The following is a 14,128-nucleotide window of genomic DNA, read 5'->3' as shown; positions in this document are numbered from 1 at the left end:
TACCTGTGTTCTCCAAGCATCCAAGATGTACAATTAGTGAGGATTGCTCTGCCCTTATTACTCCCAGCCCAATACAACCCAAGATGAAGAGCTTATCTTCTCTTCAAGGCCAAGGGCTTTGCTCAGGATAGCAGATAAACCTCAAAATGAGAACACCTGGATTTGAATCCCAGCTCCATTACTCTCTTGGGCAAGTTGCTGGGTCTCTCTGAGCCTCAGTTTCCTTATCTATAAAATGGAGATATCATTTTCATCATCACTTCATACAGTGATTGTGAGGACTAAATAATATAATTTAGGTAAAATACTGAGCAATATACCATGCATACTAAGTTCTCACTAGAAGTTAGGTTCTGGGTCAGAGCCTAGCACAATAATGTGCCATACAATAGATACTCAGTAAACACACACACACACACACACACACACACACACACACACACACACACACACATTCTGTGTCTGAAGGGAAAATCTCAGTAGAAATGCTGAGGTAAAAATTTGTTAACTAAGTTCTCAACGTTAGTTTTCAGACATTAACGATGTAACCTGACTTACTTGCTATTTAATCTTGCTCATGAATTTGTCTCTTGTCTCTCTAACTGATGACTTCTCCTAGGACCCTTTTTTTTTTTTAAGTTTACTTGAGAGAGAGAGAGAGAGAGAGAAAGAGAGAGAGAGACAAGCAGAGAGAGAAAGAGAGGGAGAGAGAGAATCCCAAGCAGGCTCCATGCTGTCAATACAGAACCCAATGCAGGGCTCAAACTCACAAACCATGAGATCATGACCTGAGCCAAAATCAAGAGTTGGACACTTAATCGACTGAGCCACCCAGGTACCCTGTGGTGAATTCTTAGAGCAGACTATATGAACACAATCTCTTCTTTCCATGACAGTGCCCTTCTCTTCTTTATAGATTCAGATATTTCTCAGACCCAGAACCTCATTTCCTTGCTAGAGACCTAAAGCAGCAAAGCATTTTGAAGGAAAGCTTTTAGAAAACTAGATATTTGCACCTGTGCCCCAGGAAAAATTGGAATGAACTTTTCTATGATTCCAAATCGTGGATTGGGAAGAAAAGGAGTTAGGGGGACAGGCCCTTATGGTTGGTCTAGGGTACTTCATATTGACACAGAACCCAACTCAGTTCAATATTTTATCCTGTTACATTAACATTTTTCAAAATCAATTAATTACCAAGAAACACATATATGTTCTTCTTCTGTCCACACTCTTCTTCAGCCCCCACCAAAAACGAAAACAGAAACACATCAAAAAATGCACTTCTCAGGTTGCTGAAAATCTGCCATAGGAGCCAAGCCTGTTTCTGAAAGTTTCAACTCATCCAATCAGACAAAAGGCTGAGGAAAGGGGAGGCATTTATCAAGTTACAGGGAGGACTCCATCTGTTATCTTAGACCTTTGTTACCAAGTGACACAAGAGGAGATTGTCGAAGGCAGCATGAAAGAGTTTTATTTCACAGACTCTTAGTCCAAAGCTTCCAAATTAGAGAGAAGCAGCAGCAGAAAAGAAGTCAAGTAAGTATGATGAAGAAGTCTCCATATCCTGCCATTCTACTGACAAGAACCACCGTTGAGGGTGAAGGTGCCTCTGTGGCCGGGATCTGTCCGTTCAGCTTCTACAATAAATGCAGCCAAAGGGGCAGTCACTTCTCATCAGTCACAAAAGTCTCCTCTTTAGACCTCACTCTCGCAAAAGCCATTTCTCATCATGCCAAACCAACAAAAGAAAGTCATTTTTTGTATGGCTGGGGTGTTAAGCTTCGTGTGCGCCCTTGGAGTTGTGACAGCCCTGGGGACACCGTTGTGGATCAAAGCCACCTTCCTCTGCAAAACAGGGGCTTTGCTCGTCAATGCCTCTGGGCAGGAGCTGGACAAGTTCATGGGAGAAATGCAGTACGGGCTTTTCCACGGAGAGGGTGTGAGGCAGTGCGGGCTGGGAGCGAGGCCCTTTCGGTTCTCACGTAAGTAACAATTGCATTTGAATTATTTAATACTTTAGGCGCGCTCTCCCAATTGTTACAAGGAATTACTTTTAAGAAGGAATTATTTTTAAGAGCCTTGCCCTGTCTATTACAAGCCTCTTAAAACAGACGTGAACCATTTGAAATATCTAGGACTCTTGTGAGCAATTTCTTCTTCCTGGTTTTTACTATTTTGTTCTTATTATTTCATTCTGTTTTTATTATGACAATATATAGTTAATGAGTTGGTATGGAATTAAGCTTTTTGAGAAGGTAAGCAATTAAATTCTCTTAAACATTAATATTTATGCTAGAAATTTTGGTATCTTTTTAAAGGGGGAGCAACTTGGAGAAATAGAAAGCTGTAAGAGACGATCTTCTTTTTGTTCTTAAAACAAAAAGATCAGTGTCATGGGCTCCTTAAGCAACTCTAACTTCTCTTCCACCTTGCCCATGACTTTGTACCCCATCTATCCCTCTTTTATCCCTGCTAGCACCTTTCCTGCTGCTAATATTCTTTTTTTTTTTTTCTTTTTTCACCAATGTGAATCACTTGGCTTTTGGAATTTAAAGCGGATCTGCTATGCTAACTGGGAAAGAAACAGATGCCTATTTAGGATAGAAAATTTGCAACTGATTGACCTTCAAATCATGTAGAGAATATGAGATGGGTTTTCTGTTCGATTTTTGTGAGATGGAAGTGTTACCCACAGTATTTATAACCTGTTTATCTTAAGAAGAGAATTTTTTAAAAATTACCATGTGAATAGGCAACTCATTAAATGAAAATTAATAAGAAGGCATTTGTTATATCTCTCACAACACACATTCAGAAATTATTATTATTTCAAAGGGCTGGTTTGGAACAATCTTATGAAGAAACAGCCAGTAAATTACTGCATAAATCACTCTTCAGGAAAGGAGGTTACCAAGTGAGGCATTTAAAATGAATTATTATTTTGCCTGGGTATTTTTTTTTCTCTAGCATAGGTAGAAAGCTAAATTAATTGAATTTATTATTAACATATGCAGTGTCTAATTAAATTTCAGTACTGGCCTATTTATATTTCTGCAACATTCCTTCTATCTTCTTCGCAGTCACTGGACACCAACTTTCACTCACATAGGTTATTAGGTGATATGAATTGTCACAGGGCTCCAAAAAATCCTCAAGAATTAGTCTTTAGCTTTTCGGAAAATTATCATCCACTAGATTTGATGAAGTGAATACCAACTCTTTTCGCTGAATGGCTTCAGTTCATTAAGGTAATGGGGCTGTTAAAGTTGCTTAGCTGTCCTTGGGGGGAAAAAAGAACAAAGTAGATCACATGATTTGCAACTGTGTTAAAAAATAAAAGAGGAAAAAAGATGAGTGGAATTAGGTAACTCTCATTCATTGACAGCTAAAAAGCACGAGGAAAGCTTCTCACACATGAATTTAGACAAAAGCAGGGACCATACAGTGAGTTTTCTGGAGCCTTTGCATTTTGTACAGTGAAACAGAGATCAGCTTTACTCATACCATAGGACAGGTTTCAAACGGTAGGTTTTGTGAACACTTACAAGACATGAAGCACGAAGCGTGTTTTGTCTTATTTAATCCTCACAAAGCCACATGCCTCAGCGGTTTGATGAATAGTTTTCATGGCCGTGTCCTCTGTTAGCTCTGTCTGTGGCGCCATTGTGCTAGTCAGGTGGCCTACCCTTTGCTTTTGTGCAGACTCATAGAGTCGTGGGGTTTAGACAATACCTTCACCTATGACAGAATTTCATTTGTCCTTGTGATACTTTGAACATTTCCCCCCACCCTCGTTAAGATCTTACATTTGTTAGTCTGTTCTGTGGTGACAGCCTCTCTATGTAACCTGTCTCTACCCCAGACATGTTAAAACCTCATTAATTTCTTTTTTTTTTAATGTATTTACTTTGAGAGAGAGAAAGAGAGAGAGAGAGAGAGAGAGGGTGAGCTGGGGAAGAAGGAAGGGAGGGTGGGAGGGGGAGAGAGAGAGGGAGAGAGAGAATGAATCCCAAGCAGGCTCCACACTGCCAGCATGGAGCCCGAGGTGGGGCTTGAACTCACAAACCATGAGACCATGACCTGAGCCAAAATCTAGAGTTGGATGCTTAACCGACTGAGCACCCAGGCACCCCAAAACCTCATTAACTTCAATGAGACCCTGCAAAGCATACCTACAGTATCACTTTTTCTGCCTAAGCTTAGAAGTATCTCTTTCAATGGAACACAAGAGAAAATTAGGAAAAGTGAATACTGGATTCCCTAAAAAGCATAGTGCTCATTAATTTTCTTAAATGTTTATTTATTTTGAGAGAGAGAGAGAGAGAGAGAGAGCAACAGCAGGGGTGGGCAGAGAGAGAGAGAGGGAGAGGGAGAGGGAGAGGGAGGGAGGGAGGGAGAGAGGGAGAGAGAGAGAGAGAGAGAGAGAGAGAGAGAGAGAGAATCCCAAACAGGCTCTGCACTGTCAGCACCGAGCCCAATAGGGCTCCATCTCATGAACCAGGAGATTATGACCTGAGCCTAAATCAAGAGTCGGTCGCTTAACCGACTGAGCCACCCAGGTGCCCTGCATACTGCTTATTGAAACAAGCAGCCCTCTCAGTGATAAAAACTTCCTCACCAATATGCCTTTCGAACATCCTGCACTGAATTGACACTCCTGCTACAGGAAGGCTTCACGGTCCATATCTTCACGTTCAAAATGCCATCACCCTGTCAGTGACGTTCTAACAACGCATTCTTGAAGGAAGAGAGCCCTCAGATCATTCGCCTGAGAGAAAAGTGTAGTCCTGTTACTGTAAGAGAATGGGAGGCCTAACCCTGTTTTCTCAATAATGGCATCCTTCAAGCAAAATGTAGAGCCCCCAGAGAACTCAGGGTAGACGATTCTTTCCTGTTCCTTCCAGAGCCCAAGTTATGATTAGGGCACGACTCACTTCCCAGAACTTTTTCCCTTTCTCATATTCCCCTTAGAAAAGTTATTAAGCAAACATTTGGATTGAAGAAACTTTCCAATGTAGGAGGAATGGAAAAGGCAGCTCGTCCAACTATCAATCGCTGCGTGACCCGGTTCTTCGCACTGTGGAGGCAGCATCAGTTAATACAGATTTACATTTTGGTTCTGTGGGATTGCTAAATGCTACCTTGCTGACCAAACTTTTCATTTAGATCAGCACTGGTCAACAGAAATACAATGTAAGCCATAAACGCAGGCCACATATGTAATTTTAAATGTTCTAGTAGCCATACTAGAAAGGGAGTAAAGGAAACAAGTGAAATGAATTGGGTTTTTTTGTTTTTGTTTTTTTTAATTTTTTTTTTTAACGTTTATTTACTTTTGAGACAGAGAGAGACAGAGCATGAACAGGGGAGGGGCAGAGAGAGAGGGAGACACAGAATCTGAAACGGGCTCCAGGCTCTGAGCTGTCAGCACAGAGCCCGACGCGGGGCTCGAACCCACGGACCGTGAGATCATGACCTGAGCCGAAGTCGGACGCTTAACCGACCAAGCCACCCAGGCGCCCCAACAAGTGAAATGAATTGTGATGACATTTTTCTTTAACCCAAGAAACCCAGAATACTGTCATTTTAACATGTAGTCAACGTAAGAGATATTTTACTTTTTTTGTGATAAGTCCTTAAAATCCAGTGTATATTTTGACTTACAGCACGCCTCCATCCAAACTAGCCACATTTCAAGTGCTCACCAGCCATTTCAATGTGGCTAATAGCTATCACAACGGGACAGTGCAAACTTAGCTAGAGATTTACTCTGACTAAATTGGGCGTTGACAGCGTCCATATTCTAAATGAATCTTTGCTCGGTTCTGCTGCACAAGTGTATGTGTTATTTTCACGGGCAGTGCCATGTGTCACTTTTAAAACCCAGATATATAGTGTAACATGAGGATAAGGAATGGAGCAGAAAAACCGTCAGGCAACGTTGTCATGTTTGTTCCTATTAAACGTTCCCTACTGACCACTCTATCTCTTTTAATTATAACAAGAATCTTCCCTGCCAGCATGCACAGTTATGCCGGGAAAACTTCTGCCTCGTTTACTCTGGCTGATTCTCATCCACTTATGGGTCAGCGCTTCATTTTCTAGAGGTCACTAGCATTCATACCTAGCACACAATTTCATTCATTATGATGAAGGGCTGTTTTCCTTTCAAGGAAACACAACCGGTGGGCTTAATTTTTCCTGATATGTCACCTGTAAAATTTTAATGATGATGTTTCAACTCCTACTGTAGCCATCAAGACAAAAACTGCCAGTTTTGAGCTTAGTATGTGCGGGTGGGTTTCTGCTTTGGTGCTTGGAAACACTGTAGAGCATCATCAAAATAGGATACCCAAGAATCATATGGTATCAATCATTCCTAGATATGCTGATCTATTTATTGCCAAGATAGTTCAATGAGCTGGTAAAAACATATGGAATTTTTTTTTTTTTTTTTGGAATGTGAAAAATAAGATCTCACCAATCATGGATCACAGATTGCAACTTTAGTCATACTTTTAAAAGCATTTTAATTGAGACCTTATGATTGAAAATGTGTTAAAAAGCTTAACAGAGATTTAACTTACTTCATATTTTTTTAAGTTTATTTATTTTGAGAGAGAGAGAGAGAGAGAGAGAGAAAGAGAGAGAGAAAGGCCACACAAGTGGGGGAGGGGCAGAGAGAAGGAGAGACAGAATCCCAAGCAGGCTCCACACCATCAGCCCAGAGTTCGATGTGGGGCTTGACCTCACGAACTGTGAGATCATGACCTGAGCCGAGATCAAGAGTCAGATGCTTAACCAACTGTGCCACCCAGGCGCCCCAAAAATCTCATGCTTTTTTTTAAGTGGGCTTCATGCCCAGTACGGAGCCTAATGCGGGGCTTGAACTCAGGACCCTGAGACCATAACCTGAGCTGAGATCAAGAGCCAGACGCTTAACTGAGCCACCCAGGCACCACCCCCCACCCCTTCATATTTTTAGAGTGCAGAGTTTCTTTACCAAATGAGGCACATCACCCAGGTTACAGAGGGGATGTTGAAACTGCTTGTGTCAGGGGCGCCTGGGTGGCGCAGTCGGTTAAGCATCCGACTTCAGCCAGGTCACGATCTCGCGGTCCGTGAGTTCGAGCCCCGCGTCGGGCTCTGGGCTGATGGCTCGGAGCCTGAAGCCTGTTTCCGATTCTGTGTCTCCCTCTCTCTGCCCCTCCCCCGTTCATGCTCTGTCTCTCTCTGTCCCAAAAATAAATAAAAAACGTTGGAAAAAAAAAAGAAAAAAAAAAAAAAGAAACTGCTTGTGTCAGCAAGCAGGTGGCTTCTCAAGCCTACTATCTTGGGGTAGAATAGTCGGGACTCAGTTTCTGCCACTGTTACTGAGAGTTGGCACTGTACCTTCATGGTTTCCTGCAAGTGTGGCTCCCCCACCTGGAAGGACCCAGGGGCTCCCCTCGTCACCATCCTGCACATCCCACATCTCTCCCATCACCTTGCCTGCCCACGGCAGAGCCGCAAAGGTCTTTGATGGTACCTCCTTCTAGTAACACTGCCTACCCCCCCCCCCTTCCTTAACGGATGGTCTGGTGGGAGGGAAAGCTATGGAGTTCAGCGGGGAAGCCTACCTGGTAGGAAGGCAGAGGGAAGACAGCCACTTGTACCATTTCGCCTAGCTTGCATGGGCCCTCCTGCCTTTTAGCTCAGGACCCTGTTGTCTAGTCTCATTCACTCATTAAAACAGTCCAGCAAATAGACTTTTTGTTTTCCTCCCATTCAACAAAAGTGATTGTTAAGCAGCACTGGTACGAAGGGGGAAATCTTCAACTTCTCTCAGCTTAATAATGGTTTCCCGATTTGTCCTTCCCAGACCTTGATAGTCGGTCTATTCAAATCACCTTGGATTATAAGTATTTGAGAAAGTGTATTTCTCTGCAAGGAGACCCTCAGCCCCCAGAAGGCAGGAGTTCGGTATCATTCATCCCGGAACTCCCTCCAGCAGGACCCACACGGTGCACGTCACAGAGAGGTGCTTAATAAATGCGCGGTAAACAGACACTACCGGGATTAACCTGGGTTTGTGGCAGGTCTGTGTCACTCACCGAGGATTGGATTTGGAGCACATCACATTTCATTGGTTTTCAGTTCTTGCATCTGTAAAATGGGAGGTGAAGCCAGGTGCTTTCTAACATCTCTTCTAGTGCAAACGCTTTATGATCTATATAATGAGGGGCTGGCTGTTCTCGACAAGGTCCTTCCGGCTTTAAAATTGCTTGACCCTTCTATTCTGTCGCTTGAAGCCTCCACTGACACATTGCAGCCACCATTGTCGGAAGCTGTGAGTTTTGTGTGCCTTTACTCTTTGGTCCTCAAATCTCATGATTTTTAAAGTATCCTGAAATACCTACCATTTATCAGGACCCAAATGAATTTTATTATCAAAGTGAATGCCCCTCTTCTTCCCGGTCAAAAGCTTTTACTTTTTGTGTAGAAAACTACGGGTTAATGAAGGAGAAAAAAAAAGAATGGAATGTTTTGGAATTCTAAAGAGGTGCGTTGCTGGGGTTGCAGCGAGCAGGGGCAGCCACAAACACCCAAACAGACTGGATGGGGTTATTGAGAAAGCAAAAGGGAAGTCAAAATACAGTGAGAGGCTGAACTCCTATTTCCTCCACTTTTCCCTTTCTCTATTTTTCCTAGAAACTTCTCTGCCATCCTCCCTGAAAAACTCCTCTTTCTTGCATTTGGTTTCATCAACTGATAATGGCAAGAAATTAGGAACGACCAGCGTGTTTCGTACTCTCGGGGGATTCTTTACCCAAAGGAGGAACTGAAGCAGAAATCATCCTCCAATTGGTGAGAAATATGGGAAGATGCTGTTGAGGAAAGGAACTTCTCTCCTTGCCTAGACCAGGAAATGACCTTTTTCCAGGCAAAGACATAGAAAAGACTATTTACCAGGAAAAATCCCTCACAGAATTAGCCTCATTTGAGGACTATAGTTTTGCACACATGCATGCATACAAGTGCATACACACGCACACACCCCTTCCTTTACTTTAAATTACTCTCTACTCTAATAGCCAGTAAAGTCATCACCTGGGCTCTCCTGAGCCATGAAGCAAAGGCTGACGGGGCTGCATCTGAATCTCCGTGCAATAGATCCCAGGTGGGGCTTCTGGAACTTAACCCTGGTGTGTGTGTGAACTTCACCTGTCGGAGCAGGACTCCAAATCATTTTTACAATTTGCTCCTGTGCTTTCTCTTTGACTAGCTGTGGGTATCTTCCCCAAGGACGTTTGGACAACACAGAATTAAAAACACTTATTTCCGCTGCCCATTTACTGGGTGCCTGATAGGTGCCAGGCATTTTGCATATATCACCTCCACCCCCTTTGGGACGTGTTCTGATGCCATTCCCCCTTGAACAAAAATGGAAACTGTAAACTCGGAGAGGTCACAGGACTTCTCCAAGTCACAGATCTAGTAGGTAGCCAACCTGAGACTGAAATTCAGATGCATGATAGATCGCGATCATTCTTCTGCCACATCTGTCTACTTACAACGTGCAAAAAGAACACAAAGCAAGGAAGAAAATATACGAGCAAACTTCAGTTTCACCATCCATTTCAACAATGACGTTGGGACATCATAAGAGCTAAATCTTATATATCAATATGATGATGGTCCTTGGCCTAGTGACTTGGGCTCATTCACTGCCTCTTTATTTCACATTCCAGTGGCCCTAATGTCTCAGCCTCGATCCCTGACCTTTGGAAGGTAAAACAGTCAAGCCAAGTCTGTTTAATAATCTAGGTTGAGCGGGTCACATGCTTATGGCTAATCTTTGGGTTATGAAATTATATTACATTAATGTTGATAATTTATGTTGAAAGCAGAGTGAGCTGATTGCTCCTGTGGCTGGCTGACTTAAGATCACCGCCAACAAAACCCTTCATGGTATGATCTTCAGAATTACTTACTTGACCACAACAATTATTTCACCAAAATGGCAGGCTCTTTTCTGAGGTGTCTTGAGTGTTCAAAACAGAGGCAGAGATAAAAAGAAAAGCAGGTACATAGCATTTGGTTAACTTCAAAAACTGGTATTTTATTAGGAGCCAGTGGATTAGAATTAGAGCATAAATTAAAATCTCATTTTTAAAAAGTGAAAAATAAAAGCTCGTTTTTATCTCTGAAGTAGATCAGGGATTTCGTAAAATTAAAGACTTCCTTTTTTTTTTTTTAACAAAACTTATTTAAATTAAACAATGACAAATAAGTCTTTCACCCGGTCACGCCTGTAAACACCCAGACTGGTTGGGAGATGATACACTTTTATTACAGGTAGGATAGAGCTGACTAATAGCAAACTGTACCTGGCAGACTAATTTATGCAGGATTCGTATTTCGCTCCCTCTCAGCGTGTTATAATTGTAGCAAAGCCATTCTCAGGAGTTATTACCCCAACATAATCATACCCTGTGGATTAGGAGCAGTCAAATGGGTTCTGTTATCAGAGACACATATGCGCCAAAGCAGCTGTCGTCCCTCAGCCACCGTGGGTGATTAAGACTCACTGACGGGGCTGCCTCTGAATTGGGTTGAGTCAGGTAGATACACTTCAGCTGAGAGGAATTCAGGCGCAGTACTGAAAAGCTGGCATATTAGACGGTTCTATCTTACCGTGAGGTCTCCTCCTCTTAAGTGCTGGGGTCACGGATTTCATTCTCCCTGACCACGGCAGCTGTCAGAAAGCAGCCTGGCTCAATACCTAGGCGTGAGCTTATGGGGGATATTAAAGGAGGCGAATGCACTGAGCGTATGTCAAGGAATGCCTTTTACTGGATTTTCATAATGACCGGCCGCAGATGGGCTGAGGCGAAAGTCAGATCAAGAGCATTTCCGGAAGAAGAAAGAAACCTTCTCTCTTACTCCCTTTCAAGAAAATGAATAGCTGAGCACCAAGGGGCCAAATACAACGGTTTTTACACACCTTTTATGTGGAGGAGGACAAGTTGAGAAGGAAGACAGGACCTCTGAAGCTACCACATGGCTTTAATCTAGGAAGAGGTTGCTGCACCATGGCTGACATCATTATCAGAGCCTGCCTTCATTCCCAGAGCTCCACAGATGGTGTTACCTTCATTCTGCACCCAGCCAGATAAAGGCGAAAAGGGTTGATGAAACCTAAGCCATCGGGTCAGTGATCCATAACCCTGGTTGCACCTTAGAATCACCTGCACCATAGAATCACCTAGGCTCCATCCTAGGCCAGTCGAACCAGGATCTTGGGAGGGGGTGCCTGAGAAGTGGGACGGCTGAGAAGCTCCCTGGGAGATTCTGATGTGTAGCCAAGGCTGAGAACTACAGAGGTGGCCAGTGGCCAAGACAGGTGGAAGCAGGTGAGGCATCAGAAGTCCCCCAAATTAGGGAAGGACAAGACCTCCAGAAGGAGGGCAGGGAAGAGGAACAGCAGTGTTTAGCATTGCTTCCACACAGGTGGGAGGCTTTAGGATCCTTAGTTTCCACTCCTTCAGCTGTTTATTTCCATGAAGGGTCTCACAGTTGCCCTACACCTGCCTGGCCTCAGCGAGAACGAGAGATCTGATTGATGAGTTTGAGTAAGGAACAGCATACTTGGCTCTCAGCCCCAGAGGCTTCTCGTCTTTCTGAGTCTGCCCACCACTTACAGGAGCCTGTTTTCCACCTGATCAGGATAAGGGAGCCTGCTCTGCCCTGGACTGGGAGGCTCTCAGGTGTCCAGCCCCACCTGTGACGAGGTGGGTGACGCCGCCGAATTCAGCAGAACTTGGTGGAAGATCTAAGCCACATTCTCCAGCACTATATCCAGAAAGAACGCTAACATTCTGACCTTCACCTGCCTGTCTCTTGTGGAAGGGTTCTGCTCCTTCCAAAGAGACTATCAGGAGACTATCACCTCCTTAGAGATGTGCCATCGGCCCAAAAATCATTTTAGAGAAGTCATTACAGAGAATGTGCAAGAAATTGCACAAGGGAAATAGAAATGAGAATGAGAACAATATATCAGATGCTGAGGAAAGTGTGTGACAGGTACCAAATAAGTAATTAGCTATAAATCTAAAGTTCCTGGATCATTTACAGGAATAGTCACCCACCTGGTCAGGGAGGGGGAGAAAAGTAAAAGTATGGGCTACAAGATAGAAACTTTGCCTGAATTCCATGTGTTCAGGGGTTCCATGTCCATAGGGACCCCTATGGGGAGGGGGGGGGGCGGGAATCGTCCGTCTCAACATACAGTTAAGTGCTCGGACCACCTGTGAGCCCAAAATTCCCACCCACCCACAATGCCTGATCATGAGACTTGAAAATGCAGACGCTCTCAAGACACTGGGTTCTTATATCCTCCACTCCTCTTCGTGGAAATATGACTGCCCTACCGTTTTCATTGTGTTAAAAAAATATTTAAGCGATTACTTAAAATCGACATAGAGCGTCCATGTAAGTGATCTCACTTGTGTGTCTCAAAAGTTCTTTGACTTATTTCTGTCACTACTCACATTTACACAGAAGGGAGCCAAGGTATCCAGACGCCCACATGAGCAGTGAATGGCCAAATGAGACTAATCCTAAACTTTCCTAACTACAAAAGCTATGCTTTTTTCAACCTGCTATGTTACCTTTCAGTTAAGGCCTGGCTATTTGTCTTCCCAGCAGCATCTCTGTCCTTCTTGCTTTGGTGTTGGATGATATTCTAACTAATCTTCTTGGTAATGCCTAAATATAGATTTAGATTGGACTTACTAAATTCCTGTTCAAGACCTGTAGGATAAAAGATAGGACTGTCAGACTGGAATCAGTAATAGATATAAAGGAGAACAAAGTTTCAAGATAAAATATAACGGAGGAAACCAGCAGATAGAAATAAATTTTAAGGCAACTGAAATGAAAGCCATGCATTTAGAGACAGCAAATAAAACACGAATTAATGGCAAGTAATAAAGGAACATACTTAGCAGTTGGTAAAAACAAATAGTTTTTTTATCTTATTCTTATTACTCTCCAATGATCTATTGAAAACAGCATGACTTTACATGTAAGACACAAATTCTCTGTAAGTTAGAGTCTATGTGCCCTCACTCCCACGCCGAGGAAAAAAAAAATCACTGGGGCCTATAATGTGCCTAAGCGTTCTTCTAGATTCTGCAGATATGAAGGAATAAGAGAGGGTACTTGTTCACAAACAATGAAGACTCTAGCAAGAGTGTTTTAAATAACTGGCAACATATAAAAGTTGCACCAGTACGTCAGTCAAGATGGACTGTTACGTTTCAACAACAAGTAAATTCAAACATCACAAGTAAATCAGCAAAGATTGATCTCTTGCTCAGAGAACATATTTGTCAGAGATCAGCTGTAGGTCCATTCCAGGGTGCAGCCACCATCTGGAATGCCACCAGTTGTTAGAAAGAATTGTGGAGACTCTCACACTGGCAAGTAAACCCTCTGACCCGTAACTGACACATGCCACTTCCACTTAGACTTTGTTGACAAAGGTTGTTACACAGCCACATCTAACTTCAAAGGGGCCGGGACGTGCAATCCTATCACGAGCCCAGAATTGGGAAGAACCAGAATTGTAGATAGTTGAATAGCACTAATTACTATCACAATTATTGTTTTTATTCACGCAGCCCCAAGAAGTAGAATTATTCTTTGACAGGGCAAGGCACAAGGAAACTGGAAGAAAGTTCTTAAGAGTTAGAGTTAGATTTCACTAAATGGCACGGAGGAAGCCATTCTGAGCAAAGGAATAGCGTGAGCCAAGGTATGAAGAGACTATTGTGGTCAGAGTACAAAGGATGGGAGAGAAAGGAGAAGGAGGATAAGGCTGGAGAGGAAGGCAGTGACCAGAATATGGAAGACTTTGCTGTACCAACGCAGTTCATTTGATCTCGAAGGCAGTGGGAAGCCACTTAACGGTGTTAAGCAGGTATGTGACAAGGTAGAAGATAGATTGGAAGAAAACCAAAAGAGAGGTGAAGAGGCCAGTCCACAGGCTCCTTCATCCAATATTCGGTGGCCCAAACCAAAGCATTATCAGAGGGCTGCAAGCGAGGGGAAATATTTCCAAAATAATCCGAAGCAAAAA

General features: G+C 43.1%; 1 protein-coding gene across 1 annotated transcript in view; it reads left to right on the top strand.

Moving 5' to 3' along the window:
- Positions 1 to 1,619: 1,619 nt before the first annotated feature.
- CLRN1 (clarin 1) overlaps positions 1,620 to 14,128 on the top strand; it is a 40,576-nt gene continuing 28,067 nt past the window's right edge. Inside the window, exon 1 of the mRNA XM_058730218.1 lies at positions 1,620 to 1,985. Within this exon, the coding sequence (XP_058586201.1) occupies positions 1,733 to 1,985 (253 nt within the window). The 5' untranslated portion in view covers positions 1,620 to 1,732. The remainder of the gene's footprint in view (positions 1,986 to 14,128) is intronic.

The sequence above is a fragment of the Neofelis nebulosa genome, chromosome 5 (assembly GCF_028018385.1).
Source record: "Neofelis nebulosa isolate mNeoNeb1 chromosome 5, mNeoNeb1.pri, whole genome shotgun sequence".
Taxonomy (NCBI): Eukaryota; Metazoa; Chordata; class Mammalia; order Carnivora; family Felidae; genus Neofelis; species Neofelis nebulosa.
This window is presented reverse-complemented; position numbering and strand designations above follow the sequence as displayed.